Source organism: Ambystoma mexicanum, chromosome 2q (genome assembly GCF_040938575.1).
Source record: "Ambystoma mexicanum isolate Mex_15411 chromosome 2q, UKY_AmexF1_1, whole genome shotgun sequence".
NCBI classification, from domain to species: Eukaryota; Metazoa; Chordata; class Amphibia; order Caudata; family Ambystomatidae; genus Ambystoma; species Ambystoma mexicanum.
The window spans coordinates 65078027-65101124 of record NC_090924.1 but is presented as its reverse complement, the minus strand read 5'-3'; the positions used below and the strand labels follow the sequence as shown (position 1 = coordinate 65101124).

The following is a 23098-nucleotide window of genomic DNA, read 5'->3' as shown; positions in this document are numbered from 1 at the left end:
CAGTGTTTGGGGGGCTGCCTCCGGTCTCCGGGGCATCCCTCTAATGCCGTCGGGATCACCCGACGGCAATGTGCACGTCGGCGGACAGCCGGCGTGCCTTAGACAGGGCGACACTCTGCAGCGCCCGGTGTCACCGGGCGCAGGATCCGATGTGTGGGGGTGTCACCCCCAGGTTCCTAGCGGTCACGGCTCCGAGGCACTCGGGCCGCACCGCACACACAAGGCCACGACCACGTGGCAGGCCCAACCACACAATGACCACAGACACGAGTTGCCACTTCCTGGGGCTCTGCTGCTCTGCCCTCGCAGCGCCAGCAGAGCCCCTTTTATTAACTGGGCACGTGAGCGTCATGACACAGTCAAGGCGCTCACGTTGCCCACAACAACTAGACCCCCACGCAACACCCAGCGTGACTGCTAGTTTAACCGGCTGACGGTCCCGGGAAGGGAAGAGCCAACAGGATGCCACTGAAATGTGCAGAAATTCACCCTTATTTGCGCATACATGCCAACCCTCCTGATTTAGTTGGGAGACTCCTGATTTTGGTAACAAAAACTTTGCTATGTTTTACTGTCAACTAAAATAATTCTAGTCCCAATGCAATTGAATGGGGAAATTCAATTCTGCCAATATCTCAGAGAGAATGTTCTTCCCAGGCATACATTCCAACCCTCCCGATTTAGGCAGGAGACTCACGATTTTTCTGTGAAAAATATTGCTATTTTTCACGATCTCCCACCTAAAATAAATGTAGCCCCAATGCATTCTTATGGGAAAATGTTGGTGTCCCGATTTCCCTGACGAAATCTCCCTCCCAAGTGCGTCCAAATGTTGGAACTTATGCTCCCAGGTGCTACAAAATGCATACTTGCCAACATTCTGTGACCAGAAAGGTGTAGGATTTTTCAAGTTTGAAAAATAATAATTTCCATAACAATGACATCACAGGAAAAGACAAAACATACAAACAGCACAACATGGAAAGATGTTGAAATGTTCAAAATGTATCATGATGCATGCTAACACCAAATTGTCGTCAGATGCTGTGTAATGGTGTTACACTCTGCCACTGGCTTTCACTGCTGCTTCACCTAAGGGTTGTACTGGCAAGAGTGCAGGAGAGAGTCGCGTAACTGACAGGTCAGTGGATTGGTCTGAGCCCAATCAAAGTAATCACCTTCTAGGCCACTGTACAGACAGAGTAATTCATGTGTTGCATGCTTTGTCCTGGGCTGGTCTCAAGCAGTCTGCCTTGGAATCACACAAATTACTTGCCACTCTAAAAAGCAGTAGGATCTTTCACTGAAATCTGTAGGCGGCAGGTCTGCTTCAAAAGCAGTAGCCTACTGCCTAAATCTGTAGCAAGTATTAGCAAGTATGAAAATATTGGCGTGTTTGCGCAAAAAGGGTATCTGAATGAGGGCACGCTTTTGTGGATTTAAGTGCACTTTTTCCCCCCACAAATGATGAAATGAGGTAAAGCAGTAATGTCTTTTGAGAATCTGGCCCCCTCTAAGCGAAGTTAGTTGGCATCTAGTTGTTTAAAGCGTAGCGCTAAAGAACAAGTAGAGGTCGCTCTAACCGTTGTGGACGCTTATCTAGCAAGTGCTGCCAAGGCAACCGGGATTGATGTAGCTTTGTCCGCCATCTTAAATGTGCTGGGGGAAAAACGTGTTTTCCTGGGAGCAACATTCCTGAAAAGTGCCTAACATTATACATAATAATCATAGCAATAATTAGCACGGGCTATGGAACAATGGTGCGTGTAGGAATCCACGCGACCCCTTTTGGGAAATCACAAAGTCATATCGGCGTTCTGCCTCATCCAAGATGGGTGTGATTCTCGGGCGATGAATAGTCTGAACAGTGAGCGAGCGTCATTTCCGGATCCGGGGACGATTTACCCTTTCACCCCGCGCCCTTCAATATTGCAGCTATTGCATGATCAGTGGGAGGGATTCCCGGCGGCATAATGGTGAGAGTGGGGTATAGATCAGGGAATTATTTTTTGTCAAGGAATATGTGCGATTGAGCAGTTAGGCATATAATATAGTATGTCATTTCGGAGCCGTAGTGAGAGTATCGTGCGAGGTGGACTATTTGAAGTGCACATACAGGTGTTACAATGCATCTAAAACTGGCAACAGTACTTCATTAGAGAGATCGACTTATTGTACGTACTGTGTTTATGCTTTCTATTCTGTACTGGTAAACACTTGTACATACTTTAAAGTAAGAAATAGCATTAACATGTTATCTGCTTTCAATTCCAACTTAACGTAAAACTGTCGCAATTCGGAAGTTATATATATTCTGATGTGCTGGTGCGATATGGCTTTGATGTGATTAAATCGGCAGCGGTAGATAAGGTAATACAACTAGGTAATGAAAGGGTTAAATGGGGGTATTGCTCGCGGTGGGCGAGACAATGCCTCCCAAACCCGCAGAGAAAATGTTTCGTTCATTATATTTTTTTCCAAATGCAATGTGTTGTGTATGTTTCAGCATTATTAGAGCATACAGCTTCAAACTCGTGCTTGAACATATTATCTGGATCCAACATAGCCCATATAGTAAAAACTGGAACTAGTAACGCCCATCCAACCAAATCTAAACATATGCACGATGCCACACATGGCCCCAACAAAGGAAGTATCCCACGTTTAGGGTCCTAGCTAGATCACTGCAGTCAGACCTGTCAGTTCTCTTGCAACTGTCACACCTGGAACATTCACCTCTATTCTCCTGTGCACGCTCAACATTCTACTCCCTCATCACAGCATCAATGACATCACAACATCCTCTCCATCATTCAGTCATCCTTCCATAGCAGGGAAGAGCCAGACGACTTGAGCGTTGATCACAGGTAATGTTGGTTGGATGTGATATTGATGTGTTTTTCAAATGGCGCACCCGTTTAAATTCTGCTGTAAGGAGTTGGGGCGAGAATAACTTCATAATGAATGTGTAAGTTGTTTCGATTTGATAATGGAGAAAGCTTAATAACATTAATTTGATTCGAATCCAAACCACCATAAGCGCTTTTTTTCAATGCCACGTATTTGTTGGCCTGTAACAAAAGACATTGGTGAAATGGAAGAGGAAGGAACTGCAGTGTGATTTAGCTGCATAAAGAAGTGGAGATTGGGATGCGATGCAGGTTTTAGATTTTTGTTTAAAATTTAAATCCGATTATTGAAAACTGCAGTTTAGAGGATCTCTGTGTTTAGTCTGTTTAATGTCGTTGCTGCACAGTTTTGTACCTTCTTTATTTTAGTTCTTTAAACTAAGAGGATGGCTTGGAGAGTGTTAGCGTAGTCAAGCTTGGCATTAACCAGTGCTTTAGTTGAGATTTAGAAGTGGGAGTATTTTAAAGTTGGGTGAAAAATTATTTCGTAGGTAGTAAAAATGTAAAGTCCCATTACCAATGGGAGTATTTAATAAGCATGTAAAAAAAAGTTTGATGCAGTAAGCTCCTTTTGAAATTGTAGTTCAGTGGTCCAAAATTCCTAGGGGGGGGGGCGGGGTGGATGTTGCCGGCTCTGTGGCAGTGGTGAGGTGGAGACTGTACAGCATCTCCTGACAACCTGTGATGCATTGACTGTGCTTCGTTGAAGGGACATTCGGGCATCAGGATTGGATCCCCACTACCCTCCAGCTGCTCTATGGGGCCCTCTTCGTGTGTTGGTCTCATGACGGACTGATAGTCTTTCTAACGAAGATCATTGATTGAATGTGCTTGTATTTTTATGAGCTTAATTTGATACAAGAGCTGTATTCTTTATCGAAGGTGTTGTCGAAAGTTATTTGCTTAACTGTATGATGCACACAAAAAGTTTTAGGTGTATGTTTTGTGCTATTTATGTATTTGCACCAAGTTAGTCATGCACATTAAGATACATTTTTACCTCAGACCAGGCAGTAATAATAGTAGAGCTGCTTCCTGTGGCATTAGGTCTACTACTGGTCCAGGCATCCATGTAGCTTTGTGGGTGAAAGCACAGGACAAGCTCCTATCTGCGTTTCCTATTTTTGTTGAATATTTTTACTCCCTATTTTTGTTTTTTGGAGTATTTGCCCATTTTTAAGCAGTAAAAGTGGCCGGTACACCCATTATCTGTAGGGCTGACGTCAACAACAACTGTGGTATGCAATTCTTGTTTTGTGTAAGGCAAAGCTCATTTTTAGTTCCGTGAATTGGAAAAAAGGTGTATTTTCTTACTGAACTTAACTTTTGTGGCCATTGTATTCCTGTTGAGGTAGACGTCCAGGTTCTTGGCAGAAGCAGCAAAGGTGGCCGAGCCGTTGAAAGTTAGCAGTGGAAAGTCAGTCAGTGCAGCATTTACAGAACGCGGGGAATGGGGGGTGGGGCAATACTTTAGCTTCTTTGATTTTGAGGCTGCCTCGTCCCACCTTTGTGGTTTGTAATATCGGATATTTTATTCTGAAGTTCAGAAGGGGGTGGGGCATGGAGTCGGCACATAAAGGGTGGGCGTAGTGAGTGTTGTCTTTTAGGATTTGAAGAAAAGACATTTTGCGAATCACGTTGCATTTGAAAAAAAGGCTGCTACCATTTTTTTTTGGCCTTTGTGACTAAGGAAGTGTTCAGTCAATTCCCTAGTTTTACCAGGTGGTCTCGCCTGTCTACCTTGGCAAGCCCATCGGTAGAATCTCCCAAATCGCACCATCTAGGTTTTTATAGGTTGGCAAGACTTCTTTATTTGGGCTGGAAGTCTTAATCCTGCAACCAGAGACTGGTCCAGAAACTCCAGATGGCTTCACTAGAAATGCTTCCTAAAGGTTTGTGCCTTGCAGGTCTTTAAACCCAGATTCTCAGAAGGCTGCCTAGTCTGTGGCTCCTTCAGTCTGGTTTCTCTTAATCTCTGACTGAAGTAGAACAGCCACCTTCTTCTCTACTAATTGTCCTTTGTTTGGCCAGCACATGTACTGCTCTTCTGATTCACCCTCTCTATTTTTCCCCGTTTTTACTTAGTATGCCTGGCTTGCCAAACACAGATTCTGCACTCCTAACTCTCCTCTACCTCTGTGCACTAGAACACCACTTTCTCTCAAGAATGCTGTCACAACATCCCCAATTCAGGGCTTATGTCTTGAAAAAGAAAAACATTATCTTTATAACTGTACTACTGAAGTGGTTGAGAAATTTTATTTGTGGCTCGCTTCCCCATAAGGTACATATTCCATGATTGGTTTTCCTTTATGGTTTCAGTTCCTCCAATTGTGTAGCCCATGAATTTCTTTGTCTGCATATGTTGTGAATGTTCCATTAACATCAAACAGCAGTCCCTTGGTTATACAAGCCTTGGTTACCATATTGGGGTCAGGTGGCACAATCATGGTGGCCTGCAGACCCGTTGCTTCCCTAGGCCGCCGATGTTATCTTTTCCTTGCTCTAGCACGTTTGTGCTGTGTGCAAGTGTTTGCTCATTTTATTTCTTTGCCTTATGTTGGGTCCAGGTCGAGAGGCTCATGCCAAGAGTTTATGCTTGATGTCCACTGCAGATTTGCTTCTGTTCTCTGCAGTGTCCTGTGGTGTTTTGAATGAAATCCTGCTTCTCCTGGGAATGTCAAAAAGGGGTTCAAATTATATTGTCTGTGTTTTTGACTTGTGTCGATGGGATTGGATCTTGTGCACGGGTATTAAGCTTACTCTCCTCCGTCATGAAGCATATTATTTCCTGGCTTATATGGTGTGGTTTTGCCCCCTTGCCTTGGAGATGGGTTGCACTTTAGGGTCACCCATTGGAGGACTGTGGAAACCCCACCTTCTAATGCACCCTGGTGTCCTCTCAGAGAGAGTGGCTCCCTCGCCCTTCTCTACCTATCACATACTGGTGACCTTGTCACAGTATATTGCTTACTTGTTTAGCACTTGATACTATCCTGAGACCACTCATACAAGCTCTAAAAGCAAAGAGGAAAAAGAAAGGGGACAATGTCAGAGCAGGGCCAAAGAGGGTGGTTTTAGAAGAGCTATTGTATCATGAAGTAATTGACAATGGAGTATGGTTGTCCAGAATAGGACCGGCTTAAGAACCAGAATAATTTAGCACTTAGTACTGGGAGTAGGAGACCAGGTTGAAAGTTCTTTGCAAAGGACAAGAGAGAAAAGACTTAAGCATGTTGGCCTGTAAGAGTACACACTGTATCAATAAATAGGAACACAGGAGTGTTGCGGCCAGCTGCAATGGAGACACACGATAACTCTTGGCCGATGTAGGGTCCTGCGTGTGCCAATGTGGCCACCTGATTTACCTTTGCTGGAGATGTGAGTTACTTCACCCTCTACTTTTCAAATTAAGTATTAGAGACTTGCACTTTCATGTTGCTCTACCACACTACCTTCATGTAACATTTTAGAGAATCGTTGGCTGTGCACAGGACACTTGTAACTGCTTGTTGGTGGCTCCTCTTGCACTGCCACCTCTTGATTGCTTCTCTGGTTTCTACTGGATGTTGGGCACATCCTTTTATTTAAATCAATTTTTGAAGACTGGGACATTCATGTCACCAACTAGCCATTTCACTGTGCTGTAGGCATCATGCTTTCCCTCTCATCACTACACAATGGCATGGGGCATGGGACATTTGCAGGTTGCGCAGAAACACCAAAACATCTAGTTGCACTCACAGGCCTGGCCTGCCGTCCTCCTATCGCCACTTAATTTCCTGTATGTCTTACTACCTCAACTCGATGGCATCGGTCTAATCAGCTTGCCTTGTTCTGTACATGTCTCATTTTTCTTGCAAACTTATTCCAACAAAAGTTGATTGGGATTCTGATTTCCCCCCCACCACCCGCTATGTGGCATCCCTTGTAACACATACACGAAGTCACTGCTTCATATAGTCACCGATTCTTCGCAGTTGCATTGCAGAGCATCTGCTTTGTGTGCATAAAATGCTGCATCTCGCAGTTCGCCGGTCCCAAGTGCAGTGTGAGATGGTGGAACCAAAGGATAGAATACACATTGTTTACATTGTTTACTGTGGGATGGTGGCCCATTGTCTGTTCGTAGTGTCCTTGGTGTTCCCTACAGTGCAAAAGCCTTGCACATTTCCAGAATTAGAAATACTGAAGGTCTACTGTAGTGACTCCTCTATAGCCAAGGTACAACTATAATTTCTTCTTAACTAGCACAAGCGGACAGATTTGGACTGTCAGTTTGTTTGGGTACCATGTGTTTTCCCCGCAGGCCATTTATCCCTAAATCCCGGTGTCCGTGGTCTGTCTTTGACTCTGCTGGGAAACACTTTGTTTGGGGCAGCTCCTATTCCACCACCTTCTCTTCTCATGTGGGGGACATCATTGCAACCCCCGGGTGCACCCATGCACCCACACCCCCAACTGCTCTGAAAAACTACTCACAAATCTGCATGTACCTTTACACAAAATGTAAAACTTTATCAAAAAATGTAATAACTGCCAGAATTATACATATGGGCTTTGAATATCTCCTGGTATAATCTACCCCCCAAACCCCATCAAAGGCTCACTGCCTCATGTACTTCCTTTACTTTATCTTTCTGTTCCCTTTCTCTTTAAGTATAACACATTTTTACTCCTTCCCTGTTTATACTTGATTGGCTCCAGGTATTACGTGTTCCCAATTCCCCCATATTGAATTGACATTTCATACATGGAGACTTGTTTCAAGTTTTGTTTGTTAGTATTCATTGTCTTGTGGCAATACTTGTTCCAATCTTCCCCATATTGGCATCTCCTATATGAAGACCTGTACAGATCTTGCCTTTCAACTTCTTGATTAGTGTTCAATTGCTTATGACGACCTTTACTCCAGTTTTCCCCACATCGACATCTCATATATGGAGACTTTTTTACATTCTGTCTTTCTCTATTGCTTGGTTGCTATTCAAAACAAGTGTCCAATTGTTTGCACACCTTTTGGTAAACACTGGTATGTGTCCATGAACTGAGGAGACGGTCCTTGGGCGAGACGGCGTCTACAGCTGAGCGTTATGGTGCCGTGAAGTAACCGGACACAGTGATTAGAGATTCTGTGAAATCACCAGTATCTGAGTGAGCGTTTGCTCGACATTCCAAATATTAGGTACGTGCTGCATACGGTGTTGACACACCATACCGTATCCCGCCCTACACGGATGAGAGGCCTGGATGATTTAAAAGAGCACATCAATGGTGACAACCAAAAGCTGGAACACATTACTCCACTGACGTTGTACGCACATCGGATGGCAATATACAACACAGTCCTAAAACCTTTAGTGTCTGGACGCAGAGACTCTGCTACTAACAGGGTAGAAATCAAATTATTGGGATTTCTATGAAAGCAATATAAAGATATGTTCTTTGACGAACTCCATTGTACGCAACAAGAAATAAGCACTGTTACTATACAAAGATTCCCACTTGAATTTCTGCCACGGATTAATCCCCTTTAGGAAAGAAACATGTTGGGCTTGTTTTAACCATTGTTGAAATTTATTTTGTGTGAACGAATTAACTTTATTTCGTGAGTGTGTGCGAGTGGTATGATTGAAGACGAGTGGGAGAGTAACTAAGAGGCTGGTTCACAACGACATTGTGTATGTGATTGGAATCACCTAGACTCCGTCGTTGGGACCCTTGAATTGAATTACTTTGCATTGCTCGTGTACAGTGATGTCGTCTTTGTTTTTTTAATTGTTTCTGAAAAAAGCATTTCTTTTGTCTGTTTCTAATATATTTATGTAATTGATTTATGTTTGAATATTAATTAAAATATGCAATTGTTTTCGACTTATGAACGTTGTTGTTCCCTATCCTTGATAACATCATGGTTTGAGGATGAAAGTTAGGTTTCTCCTGCTTTTCTAAGACAGCGGTCTACTGTGGAGTCACAAGCCTTTTTTGTCATTTAACAAGGGTTCTACCCTTCATGTGAGGGTTTGCTTGGGATCCATTATTTTCCCTCAACCTCCTTGTGCCTTAATGTGGTACACACTGGGGTTCTCAATACCTCTGGACAGACACAGCACTGTTTGCTGGTGTTTTCGACTTGTGGCATATGGCTGCGGTGAAGTCCTTGCTTCGGGAAAGCTTTTCCTTCCCTGCAGACTCCTGTGCCGTTCTCCTACCGGCTTCTCATTCTCCTGCCTGTTGAGCTGCTGCTCTTCAATGCGACCACATCCTTGACGGCTTCTCCACTGCTAGCGGCTCCCCAACGGTGATCCTGCAATACCTCCTGTGCTTCTCATGGTCTCTCGCCTTTCCGGTAGGAAGCGCTTGCCTCCTTCAGCACGGTCTGCTCTTGTGTGTCTGCCTTCGGTTCTGCTTCCCGCTTCGCCCACTCTGCATCTCTCTTCTCCACCTTCACTTTTGACTTGTAGTACACCATTTTTAAATGTCCGGCACAGCTGATTTCCATCACAACACCTAGTCTGCACGTTTAGCTTGGTGTTCCTTTTAATCCACATTAACTTCTTCTTCCTAGTTTACGTACATGATGTTTTATGGGAGTTGAGTCCATATGATTATTGTGCTTTTTAAAGTTGTGTTGCTGTGGATTTTTGCTTAAACCAAATCCATCAGAAACGAAAGGTGTTATTTACATATGAGGTGTGAATGGGTTCCTGTCTAGTGTTTGGCAAGAAGGTTTTACAACTGGAAGGATTTGTATGACAACTTGCCATCAGAAATGTAGGAATTGTAGGATTTTTTTCACAAGGAAGTGAAGCATACCGTGTCTCTCCTGATGGGGTCACCACATCTTCCCAACAGCCATCTCCTCCCTCAAGCTGCCACCCCCAAGGTCCGGACCAGGTAGCATCTGCTGTCCCCTGCATATATGGGTGGAGATCTTAGGCTGGGGATCAGTAATGACTCCACAGGATTCATCACAGTATGTATAGATCCGCAAGCAGTCCTTCACCTGCAACACCCAACAATCTGGAACTCCAACCCGGCAGAGGCTTGAAATACCCCCATAATCCTTCAGTTCTTCAAAACACTTATTTTCTTTCTTTTCTCTGGACCATTCATGCCAGACAAATAATAATCTCTCTCTCCTCCACCAAAAGTACTGCACAAAATGCCAGGCGCAAGGCTTGCACCCTCCTGTTGTAAAACATTCTGCTGCTTTTGAACTAGGCTTGCGCTATAGCAATAAAACATAAAAAGTGCCACAATGCCATATACAAAAGAACATTTTCAAAAGAAAATACTATGCATATTTTAGTACTGCTAGTGGCAGTTATTTTAATGATTAAACACCCAATATTGTATGGGCATAAAAATGATTTGCCTTAGTGAAAGTAAATAGGACCCCTTTGGCTGGGTTCACACCAAGCTTTAGACCAGTGTCTTGACTACTGATAAGACATCTTGGTTGCACCTAAAGGCATAGACAAAATATTAGTTCTGTCCCTTTGTGGTGATCTCACACTAACCATGAATGATTTCCTGAACACTAGAAAGTGATGTACGGAAATGCTTTATCTAGCTGTTGTCTGCTACAAATTATTTTTGTTACTGCAGTGTTTTATAGTTTATATAGAAACTCTTAACGCTCTTAAAAGCAGGTTAAATAGGAAAATAAATGTTTCAATTATTTTATTTTACAAATAATGTACCTATGTTCTCATAATAGCATCCCGATATTGCAGTGCATCCAGACTAAGAATGGTGTTGCGTCCTTTCATCAGCCTCCTCTACAAGTGATTTGTATTTAAATCCTAACTTCGAAAACACACATCTCACAAATATATTATGCAAATGCATTTGATCAAGGATTGGACATTGAGTAAATCGGTATCTCAATCAACGTACAGCTACAGTAGTGATCCTTCCTTAAGGTTTGAGGTATATTCAGTCATGCACTAATAACCACTTGAGTTCCTAATTGGTTTAATCAAAATAGCATAAGAAGACGTGTCTTGGAAGTTAATGTGCAGGGCCATGAAAATCATGGAGAGTTTTTTTTTCAGATTTTGAGCTATGCTACTCTTAGCTTACACTTAAGATTTAATATAGACCATGCCTTAAATCTGCATTCGACTGGCTGTCAAGCTTTTTTTGCCTTTTACTCTCTTCTCCATACACTGTTTTAATTTTTTGCTTTATCCTGTGGATATGCTAGCCTGATTTTAGCTGTCGTTCCAGAATCTAGCATCTAAGCCCCACACAGTTTAGTTGGTTGTATCACCAGTTGGAAGTTTGATCACATCTTCTAAACGTCTGGGAACCGTGGCAAATGTCCAATAATTAAGCAATGGGTACCTCAGACTATTCACCTATATCGTCTGTCGTGACAAGAATTTACACCTCGGCGCGTCTGAACATGTTTCTCATGCAAGCTCCCGTGTCCATCTGGTTGCTTACAGATAAGTGTCATGCAGCTATATCTCTGCACATGTCAGCACTATTGCTTGTCCTAAGATGAAATCTTCCAACCACTCTACTCCAAGTTTGCTATATGGGACCGTCTTTTTTTTGTTAAGTTTTTTGTTTTAAAATTTCAAGTTATTTTTATTTTTAACATAGTAAGGAAGATACAAGAACTACTTACTTTCAAACACAAATACACACCACCAGGACTTCCTTTATTTTCAAGCCGCCCTCCAACCCTGCGGCAACCCCACTATTTAGCCAGCAGGAACCCGGCATTGTGTGCAATAAAAGTCCAATAAAATATCTATTCGACTACAAGCCACCCCCCAAAACAGCATAACCCTTAATTCCAGCGATTTCAACTAGGGAGCTGGAGCTCTCTGCTACTCCCCTCATGTCTGGGCTGCATGCATCAGCCCTTCCGTCACCAAAAGAATTCCCTGATAACCCCATGTACGTACTACAAAGCCCTGACCAACCCATTTCCAGTTCAGCACTCCCACCATGTAGGGCTGTCGTGATCTTCTCCATCAAATAGGTCTTTGGCCTTGGACAGCAACTCCACCCATTCAGGGAGCCGCTCTCCCTTCCATCGAGTTGCCAGAAGAACTCTAGTTGCCAAAATTAGGAAGTGTCATTTGCGGTAAGCTCTTCAACTATCCCTCTACATTTTTCAAACCAAAAAGCACTAGCATGGGATCTAACGACCTCATATCCCTTCCACCTCCTTTATCCATCCCACACCTCAGACCAATACACCTGCACTCTACCACATGTGCCAGTACGTGGCTCGTTCTCTGCAATAACGGCAACATTATTAACAAACTCCGAAAACCTCCTGGAAAGGCAGACTTGAGTCATATTGCCATCTGTGGAGTAGTTTAATACCATGGAGCTTATACTGGCATGCGATCAATGTCTTAAATGCTCTACCACACATTTTACACCACAGCCGGTCATCTATTTCTTGACCCAGATATCTTTCCTATTTGTCCCTGAGCCCTTCCGTACCACGCATAATTTTTTCAATCAGTGAAGCATATAGTAGGTAAATTAAGCCCTTCATCTCTAGGTGCATGTCAATGTTTTTCTCATCTGAGTAGGCTCCCTTTTGGACCGGTGACTTACATTTCTCTGCAGTAAGAACCCCTTTTATTTGCAAATGGGAGAATACCGACAGTGTCCTTATACCTTAAGCTTCTTCCAATTCTTGGATCGTAATTAATTTCCCTCCTTTACACAGCTGCCACACTCTAGCCAATCCCTCTTCAAACCATCTCTGGTATCTAAGTCAGGAATCTCTTTCTTTATCCCACAAATGGCTCAAAGGCGGGGGCCATGAGGTAATCCCACACGTCCCGGGTCCCTTATGCCATATTTTCCAGATAACCCCCAAAATGGGATGCCCCCTGATCTGCGCTGTATTTTATTTATTTTTCTTTCAGGAGCCACAACCCGTGTCCTGAGTTGCGAATGATGCTTTTCCAGCGAAACCCACTGTTTGCTTGTCTCTTCTCTTAAATGGGGGACAAACAACCTTAATTGCGATGCCTTATAATGTGTGTGAAGATCAGGGAACCATCCCCCTTTCCTTGAGCAGGTTCAGGGTGTTATATGCCACACCCGGTGTGGCATATTACACCGTGGTCCTGGTCCTCTTTAAGTAGCATTTCTGGTGCCCATATCGGTAACATTTCAAACAGGTACAGCAACTTGGGGAGAAGGTTCATCTTTAAGGCATTGAGGCGGCCCATCCAGGACAAAGTGAGCTTCCTCCAACTTAACATTTGTCTATACAGAGTATAGAGTACGGGTGGGTAGTTTGCCTCACAAAGCTCACTAAACCTTCTAGTGATAACGACCCCAAGATAGTGAAAATTCTCTAATCTCAGTAGATGTTCGAGTACTCCAATATTCCCAACACTCTTCTTGTCGAAGGGGAACAGAATGGACTTGGCTCTATTTATTTTAAGCCCTGAAAACTCCCCTTTTTGCCAAATCGTCACTAACACTGCTGGGACAGTGGTGTGTGGGTTCCTTACATGCAATGTTGCATCATGCGCATACATCCCCAGTTTGAATGTATTCCCTAATTAGGATTCCCTCCACCTGGGGAGTCCTCCTCAGCCTCTCCTCGTGGCTCCATGGACATTGCAAACAGCAGGGCCAAGCGCGGGCACCTCTGTCTAGATTCCCTGTGTAACCCAAACACCCTTGAGTGCCTTCAGTTTACCGCTACCCCTGCCTTCGGGTTCGACTACAAAGGCTGCATGCCATTAAGAACATTCAGTCCAAACCCATATTTCCCAAGGACTGCATACCGAAAGGCCCAATCTACCCTGTCGAAGGCCTTTTCTGCATCCAAAGATAGGAGAGTTGGGTCTCCCCTTTTTCCACGAGCCATGTCCATCAGAGGCAGAGTCTTTCTCAAAGTATACACTCCCTGTCTGCGCTAAATGAAACCCACCAGGTCAGTATGAACCAGCCGTGGCATCAGATTCTCAAGTATAGAGACCAGTACCCTCATAAAATATCATGTGTTCACGTTGGGGAGCAATACAGATCAATATGATCCGTATCACTATGGGTCCCCCTAATCCCCCTGCTTTGGGTATCACCGATATCAGGGCCTGAGAAAAGGAACCCGGAGGCCTCCCAGTTTCCAAAATATGGTTAAACAATTTCACCATAACTGGGGCCATTAATCTTGCAAATGATTTGTATAACCTGATGGTATACCCGAGTCTTACACACCTTCTCTTGGATGAATGGCGCATCCGCTACTTTGCTTGCTCTTAGCACTGCAAGCGTTCTCCCATTCAGATAGGATTCTAGCAGCACTGCCTCCACCTGCTTCCCAACACTGTAGACCCCTCATAAAACACTGCAATGTGCTCTATCTCCTCTCGAGTTGCATCATCCCGTCCACCCAGTTCTCCAGATAAGATTTGAAAGTGGGAGTGTTTTGTTCCCTATTTTTTAAAGTTGGGATTAAATTTAATTTTTAGCGAGTCCATTTTCCAATGAGAGTATTTCATAAACGAGTAAAAATGTTTTCACTGAAACATGGAAATTATTTTATGATTTCCTTGCACCTAGATATGCCATATCATCATATCACATTTATGATATGGCATTTGTAACGCGCCTGTGTTTCTAGGCGCGACGAGACAAGGAAAAAAGGGAGGTCAAAATAACGATCTTACTAAGCCTTGTGTCATTCAGATCGCGCAAGTACGGGGAAGAGGGTGGGGTAGAAGTGCCAGGGGTGAGGGGAAGGGGAAGTGCAGCCAGCAAGTGGCTCATAAGTGCAGCGAGAAGGGACTGTAGGGTTGCAGATACAGACTCTTAAGTGCTGGGAGCCCGGAGGCAGTGCAAGGGCAACTGGACATGCCCAAGCCTGTGCCAGAGTTCAGAGGGTGACCAGGTGACAAGTGTGCGCAGCAGTCAGGTGCTTCAGCAGGGGAAAGGAAGAGAGAAAGTGGAAGTGAAAAGGAAGGTCTTGAGTTGCTTCAGGAACCGGAGGTGGTTCTGCTCAAGTTTGAGAGAGGAAGGGGCGCTGTTCCAGAAGAAAGGCCCCGCCGAGGAGATGGATCTGCCCCCAACTCTCTGCTTGCAGAAGCGTCTGACCCTCAGAGTTGGAGGTGGATGAGCAGAGAGCTCAAGAAGGAAGATGATTTGGAAGAGAAAGTTGGAGGTTGAGCGGTCACAGGCCCCAGAAAGCCTTGTGGACAATGCAGAGGGTCTTGAAGTTGATCCTTGCAGCCACGGGGAGCCAGTGAAGAGATTTCAGAGCTGGAGAGAGATCCATGGGCTTGAGGCTAAGGATAAGTCTTGCACATTAAAAGATACACGTTTACGTTTTCCAATCAGCCAGTTCAAATAGTAGTTTCTACATGCACTACTGGTCCAAAAATATCCATGGACCTTTGAGGCTGAAACTAGGGGCGCAAGATTCTACATTAATTTTTCCAATTATTATGTTGGGAGTATTTTTACTTTCTACTCACACCATGCAATAATCCACCTCCCCGGTATCAGTAAAGTCAAAGTATTCATGATTGCCACTCCATCATCTCCCCAGAAACTTCTCATGTTTCCACAATTCATTACATCTCCATAGCGACTACCTAGTATTCAGACCACTAAAAGAAGACTCCATAAAGACTGTGTCATGGTCTGACCAACTGATGGGCACTATTTCACATGATTCCACTCTTCCCAACAAGCTCCCCATATACACACACCTAGTCAATGCGGGTATATGTACCGTGAGGTGAGGAATAAAATATGAAACACTTTTCATCCGGATGGAGCAGCCTCTACATATCCTGCAGCCTGTGTAACTCCAAACATTTCTGCAACCCCTCCTCTTTTCCTGCTCCAGTCACCCGACCAACCTCTATTCCTAGGGCCCGTCTATCCAACACTGGGTCAGCCCACATGTTCTAATCTCCACCCAATATCGGGGATCCCTGACATTCACGGATAATTTGGGCCAAAGTCCCCTAAAAAAATAATTCTGTCCTGGACTAGGCTAATGCAACGTTGCAAACACCTGCATGCTATCCTGAGTACCAAACACCAACAATGCCCTCCCTCCACCCTCCTTCCACACCACAACCTTTTCCATTTCCAACCGTAGTTGCTTGTGGAGCAACCTCCTCTTTCACCCTCCATCGTCCTTGTTTCCTGCAACATTAATATATCCAGCCCGATCTTTGAAATTCCCTGGCAAACAGCGAGCTCTTAGTGGGGGAATTCGGGCCTTTCACATTCAGGGTCCCCATGAGTAGGTGGTCTGCCTGCCCCGCCTTACTACCTCCAACCACTTCCTTTTTAAAAAAAACTTTTATTTACTTTGCACAGAATAGAGCATCATACATTGCAAGTACAGTGCAATTCCATTCAACTTCAAGGTGATGCATTCTTTGCATTTCCCCCATCATCTCTGGCAGCCAGGTATTGGCGCATATATCGCTCGGGCGATTAGTTAGAGGAAGCAGGCTAGAATACACCTCCTTGTTGTCATTCTCCCAGGTCATGGCAGTCACCCAGTCGTAGGAGGTGCCCTATCCTTCCAACACATTGATATAGCACGTTTAGCCATCAGTAACCCCATATTCACAAGTTTGCAGTTTCACTGGATTCATTCTAGACGTGTAGCCCAGTTTACATGCTGCCTTCCCCCAGATTACTGGCTGGTCTACCATTTCTTCCAGTGCTTCGCACACCTTACTCCAGTACATTGAGAGCATTCCATAAGACCACAGCATATGTATTGGATCAGCGTCATCAGTCCCACATCTCGGGCACCTCCCTTCAGTTGTCGCATACATTTTCTTCAGGCGGGGTGGGGTATAGTGTACTCTATTCAATATCTTAAATTGGATCAGTCGTTACCTGGAGTTAAATTATGTTTCGTAAGTCTGCACAATTGCATCAACTGTGCCTCCGAAAACGTTATGCCCAGGTCCTTTTGCCATTCCCCATTGATATCTGGCGCCTCTACCTTCCTGGTCAATATTTCTAGAATGAATGTAAGCCATTTCCAGCAGACCCTTACCATACAAACGCAGAGAATGCGCTGGTTATTTACATAAAGAAGGACTTGCCTGGCCATTGTGGTATCGTGCTAAAGAGATAAAACAGTCTGGGAAGTATAATTTTCACCAGAGCTAAGCACCCCATAAGGGAAAGAGGGAGATGGTTCCAGCGTTCTAGTTTAGTGCACACTACATTAACCAGTGCGTCATAATTAAGACAGCGTAGCATGTTCGCTGTGCGTGCCGTCTCAACACCCAGATATTTCACTTGCAGGGAGGTCCACCACAATCCAAGCAGGTTGGTAGGTATATCTGTCTTATCCGTCAGTGGGAATATTTTGGATTTGTTGACGTTCAGGCTGAGACCCGAATATTCCCCAAACGCCTTGACCACGTCTAGGACCCTTTGTAGGTATTTCCTGGGATTTCTCACATGGAGCAAGATATCGGCAGGCATTCAACGTTATTAGCTCTATCCGACCTGCCATAGGGAGGGGGGGGGGGGGAATGCCTACCCGCGTGTGCCAGGCCCGCATAAGATCCGTGCGAACAATAAAGGAGAAAGTGGACATCCCTGTCTGGTGCCACCAGCTAGCATTAAAATTGGTGACGGCTTCTCTCTCTCTCTCCCACTCACTCACACACTCACACCCCTCTAACCCCCCTTGCGTATGGCATTGTTCGATGCTGTTGACCTTCATTGGATGAATCCGGATTGATCTTGTGCACCATGTAGGGCATTAGTGGGTTTAGTCGGGAGGCCAATATGTTTGCGATTATCTTTGCGTCTGTGTTAATAAAGGATAGTGGTCGGTATTATGCACAGTCTGTCGTCGCCTTCCCGGGTTTCAGCAACAGTGTTATGACAGCCTCTCGCATAGTGTCCGGCAGGTTGCCAGATTCCAGTTACGCAGTCCATACTGCTAGGAGACGGGGAGCCAGTATGTCCTTAAATTCTTTATAAAACTCTGTTGTACTTGGCCCATCTGACCCCGGGGCCTTCCCACCCGGTTTTTAATCGCCTCTTTTATCTCGCCCAGCTTAATGGGGGTTTAAAGCACATCCTGAGCTCCTGCTTCCAGGAGCGTTGTGGGTACCTTGGCCAGGTATTCATCGATCTCATTGGTCGTGGCCTCGCTCTGAGGCGATTATAGCTTTTCATAGAGGCCATAAAACACCTTGCAGACCTCTTCAACCTTAGTGACCACTACGCCATCTCGTCTGGTGATACACGGAATAGTAGTGCTGCCCCTTTTATTACGTACTGTATGTGCTAAGAGTCTCCCCAGTCTTTCCTGCTCTCCATATTTTCACGCAGCGGCCAGCCTCTCAAAATAGCAGTTCTCTGTCTGCTGCTTGTCTATATTCATCCAGCTGCTTTCTAATTTCTGCAGTAATATGTGGCGTTGGGTTATTGGCATACTCCACCTGTAGTTTTGCTAGAGTGTCTTCTCGCCTCTTAAATTCCCTTCTTATATCACTGAGTACCCTGTATTCATTGGACATTGCTAACCCCCGTATGTATACCTTAAAGGCCTGTCAGAGAACCGCTTGCATGCTTACTGACCCTTCGTTGAGTTCGAAAAAGTCAGTAATATTCTGTGCCATACTGGACTTAAACACTGGGTCTAACAGGGATGTGGCTTTGAAATGCCATTGTGATTTCTGGGGTCGCCCTCGAACATTCAGCGAGATTGACACTGGGGAGTGGTCCGAGTGTGTTCTGGGTAGTATCTGAGCACCTGACACCCAGCTCAGTACCCTTTGTGATATCAACCAGAGGTCTATACGGGAGTGCATATCGTGGACTGAGGAGTAAAATGGGAAGGCTTTCCGCATCCCATTTAGCGAGCGCCAGACGTCTCGTAGGCTCAGATTGTCCATATGTGTAAGTATCAGACGAGCTGCATTCGACAGGGCTCTAGGCATCGGGGATGTACGGTCTAGATCCACGTTGAGTATAGTATTGAAGTCGCCCCCGCAGATCACATGTGCAGTGGGATACCTCCCGCATTTTCGGAACACTTAACTGTAGACGTCTGGGTCATCTATATTAGGGCCATATACATTTATTAATAACACCTCAGCACTTCACAGTTTCCTGTGTACAATCACATATCTGCCGCAGGGGTCGCTTTAAGTCATATAATGTGTGGGCCATGATCATAACTCCTCTGGCCCTAGACGACTAGGAAGTATAATAACGATGCTCACCCCCCCCTCCACCCAGATGCAATCTTGCATGCTTGGTGATCTAGCAGTGTGTCTCTTGTAGGAATAATATCTGAGCTCCCTGCCTATTCACATATGCCATTACCTTACACATTTTCATGGGCAAGTCTAGGCCCCCCTCACATTCCAGCTCAATTACTTTAACCTCCGTTGGTCCCTTGTTGCCATCATCTCTCACATGTCTCCTGGCATTCTCTGTTTCAGTGCATGTTTGCAACTAGGTAGTTATTCATTTTACTCTTTCTGTACATTCTTTTAACTGTTTCACCCCAACATCCCACAACTCACCCCTCCCCCTCCCTTATAGTGCCCCAAACTTTGACTGTTATGTCCCAGTCCCTTATTCCCCACCTCCACTTGACCCTGTTTAACGAAACTTCGCACTCGCATTGGGGGTGACTGCTTCCATGGTGGTTGGAGCCCCTAGTCATACCTTATTCAAACTTTGACCGGGCTATGTTATCCCCATTAGCATCAACATAGGACGTTACCATAACCCATCATGAATTATCATAGCTACCTCCATGGTACAGCACTCCCATAGTTTTTAATACTGCCCCAGGCATACTACTTGGCCCCATTTGTCTACTGTGTTCCGGCTGGTCTCGACTGTGTCCCCCATGCACTGATTAATCCAACATTCCAAGCAACATTATTATGACCCTCTCGTGCATCAGTGGGATCAGAGTACACAGCTTATTCAGTACCTTCAATGTATATTGCACAACATTGCATGACTCAATCCGTGTCTTCGGGTGGATGTTTCTCTGGTATTGGAATGTTGGCTTCCACAAAAGAGACTGCTTCCTCTGGAAACGTGAAGAAGTAGATTTTGGTCTTGAATATTGCATGCATAGCCTAGCCGGGTACATTACGTTCTCTCAATAGCTTCTTGACCCAGACAAATGTGCATCTCTCCTGTTGCACTGCTAAAGTACAGTCCGGAAAAATGCAGATCACGTCAGAGTCCATTCACAGCTCTCGTTTCTCTCTTGCAGCTTTTAAAACCATGTCTCTGTTGTTCATTAGGCATGCTAATATTGGCTGGGGGAATGCGCCTGCTTTGGGTCTTGCTGCTAGTATTCTATGTGCGAGTTCCACCACAAACATTTGGGATCAGCCTGGGTCCCCCAGCAGATCTTTCAATAGCCCTTCTACAGCCAGCTCCATAGGACCTTTCAGGCTGTTTTCATGCACCGCTATAATATGGATTTTGTTCTGTCGCCATATTGCTTTGAGATCTTCACATTTCAACTTAATAGTACCCAGGTCCTTGGCGTTGGTAGTCACTGTGCCCTGTAGTGCTTCTATTGCGCCCTACGCCGTAACAATACGCGTTTCAGTTTCTGTAATACGCTGAGTGGCTTTCTCCAGTTGTGCCCGGATTGTGTTGACGTTGATAGTTATGCCATCTAGCTTGCCATTTATGGCCGCAAACCCTTGCTGCATGATGGTCATAAACCCTGCAGATAAGCGGGCTGTGTCACCAAGGTCACCGTCGGGGTTTCTGACTCCTCGCCCCTTCGCTCGTGGCGTCCTCTACCGTAGCGGCAGGTTTGGTGAATTTATCCATTGTGCCACTGTTTTTATTGAGTGCTCCTTTAGGCATTATACTGTTCCACTGAGCGGTACCCAGTGCTTGTGCACTGTGTCGCACAGTGTATTTCTGTACAAAGGCCCTTGTTTTATCTGATTGATTTATTTTCTGACAGCTCCCCCATGCAGTGTGATATGCCCGGCTTTGTCTGACATTTGACTGCTTGGCTTGCCTTAAAACTGTAACTAAAATGCACTATTGGTGCTTTGGCTGCTGTCCGTCCCCTTTGTAGGACCTAGTACAAGACCTTAGTATTGTCTCCACTCACCAGTTTGCGCTAGTTGCAGACTATGGCTGCAATTAGGTACTCAGTTGCTTCTTCTTCGTGTGCTGGGTGTGGGGGACTGAGTCAAGCGGGAGATCTTCCCTGCGATATTTGCAGGTTGGGCCAGTAGATAGTAGTCCCTCTGTGGGGGCTGTGAAAAGGGCAGCACGCCAGTGCTTCCTTTCTGGGGGCCTGATTTAGTCCGGTGCCGTGTTTTGCAGTGAGGTAAAGCCTACCCGATTGATCGGTGCCCCTGGGGGGAAGGGTGTTCTTTAGGATCTAGCAGCCGGGCATGCTTCGACGTGTGCCTAGCGCCTTCTGTATGCCGCCGCGGGGTAGTTTGACAATGTTGTTGTATGGCTGGTGCTAGCCTACAGCAGGCCTGCGGGTTCTTAACTCCAGAGCACAGTGGGCGCAGTACAAGGGCAGAATCTTAGCAGCAGGGTTAGTCTTACCGGCTGGCTTGGGTTCCTGTGTGATGAGTATGTCTCCCCACTTTCCACAGGGGGGGATTAGATGGTCATTCCGTGGCATCAGTCACACAAAGCCAGGGCCAACCTTGCACCAGCCTACCTCACCAACCAATTCACACCACATATATCATCAATACCACTCAGAGCAGCTCAAGCAAACACCATGTCCATACCGAGATTCAAACTCCATAACTCGGGTGGAGCTAGTTTCCCTGTACAAGCATCGAAATTATGGAACACACTCCCCGCGCTCCTTAGGTCTGAACCTTCCTTTAACCTATTCAAACGCAACACGAAGCATTGGCTTCACGACTTGTACACAATGACAGCCTAAACTTCCCAGATCCTAATTGGGAACTGACCTTTCTGAGAATTTGTGGGATAATAGCTGGAGGGCTTTGGTGAAGGCCAAGGTTGATTTGAATCTGAGGTATATTCACCAACGTCTTTTGGATCGTATTTATTGGACGCCAGTGAGGATGAAAGGGAGAGGTTTGACTGATGTGGACTTATGCTGGGGGTGTGGAAGCTTGAGAGGGACTTACCTGCATATGCTCTGGGAGTGTAGTAGAGTGGTAGACTTTTGGCGAGAGGTTTTAGATAGTATTGATATGGTAACTGGTATGTTCTTGCCTCGTACCTTTCAATCAGTGATTGTCCTTTCAACTGATGGTTGGAATGTGGAGTTGTGGGACTATTCGGATTGGATTGATAGGGCATTGTTGATGGCCATAAAACAAATAATGAGGGTGTGGGAATCTAGGAAGAAGCCGCAATGCGAGAATTTGGTGTCGGATATGTGGACACTTTCTTGGTATGAGAAGACTCGGGCAATTCGACATCATAGGGAAATTGAATATGAGGAAAGGTGGGGGTCATTTCGTGATCTTTTTGGATAAGGTGTAGGATTTGGTTTTTCTGTTAATGGATTTTGAGATTGGGGGGGTCGGTAGGGGTGTTTGTTTTGTGCTGTTGTTGGTCCTGTGGTTTTGTTTTGTGGTGTTCTGTCTTGTTATGGGGTAGGAGGGTGGGGATGTTTTTTTTTTGTTCTTTTTTCTCTGAAAGGCTGTTCACTTAGTGTGTAATTTATATTATAATGAACTGCTGTATGTGATGTGTTCTTTCACTTATTCTCACTCTGACATTTCTGATGTTACTCAGTTGTATTGTTTCATATAAATGTATTAAATAAAGTTGGTAAAAAAAACTTCCCCGATCCTTGAATTACTGACTGCCTACTGTACGTACTGTAAATAATTTATTTTATACTATATTTTATCGGCAGCCTCCATTGCCTGCCACATGAACACTGCAACATGTATGTATGTATCTGTATTACTAATGTCTGTACTCATCTGCAACTGTAACCATTGTAACCTTTGCTTACCGCATTCAAATGTAACTGTAACCAGATCTAAACTTGCGCGCCCGTATGCACCCAGGGCCTGGCTGTGCTTTATAAATAAACAAAATACAAATATAAATGAGCCCAGGATGGTTGCAATTCCGCCAGATGGTTGCACTGCGTGGCCCCACTCAGGACGGCCCAAGAGTGTGATCAGGGGGCTTGCCTCTCTCCCTGCTGTCTTGAGGAGGGGGGGGGGTTTGAGGGT

General features: G+C 45.0%; 1 protein-coding gene across 3 annotated transcripts in view; it reads left to right on the top strand.

The window, feature by feature from the left end:
* The first annotated feature begins 1811 nt into the window (after window positions 1–1811).
* The window catches only part of PAM16 (presequence translocase associated motor 16), a 69460-nt gene continuing 48173 nt past the window's right edge, over window positions 1812–23098 (top strand). The window contains exon 1 of one of the 3 annotated variants that reach the window (XM_069646850.1): window positions 1812–1976. In XM_069646850.1, coding sequence (XP_069502951.1) covers window positions 1974–1976 — 3 coding nt within the window. In that variant the 5' untranslated portion in view covers window positions 1812–1973. Of the gene's footprint in view, window positions 1977–2006; window positions 2175–2653; window positions 2868–23098 lie in introns of those variants that run through there. The other 2 variants (XM_069646851.1, XM_069646852.1) reach the window with 2 other exon arrangements.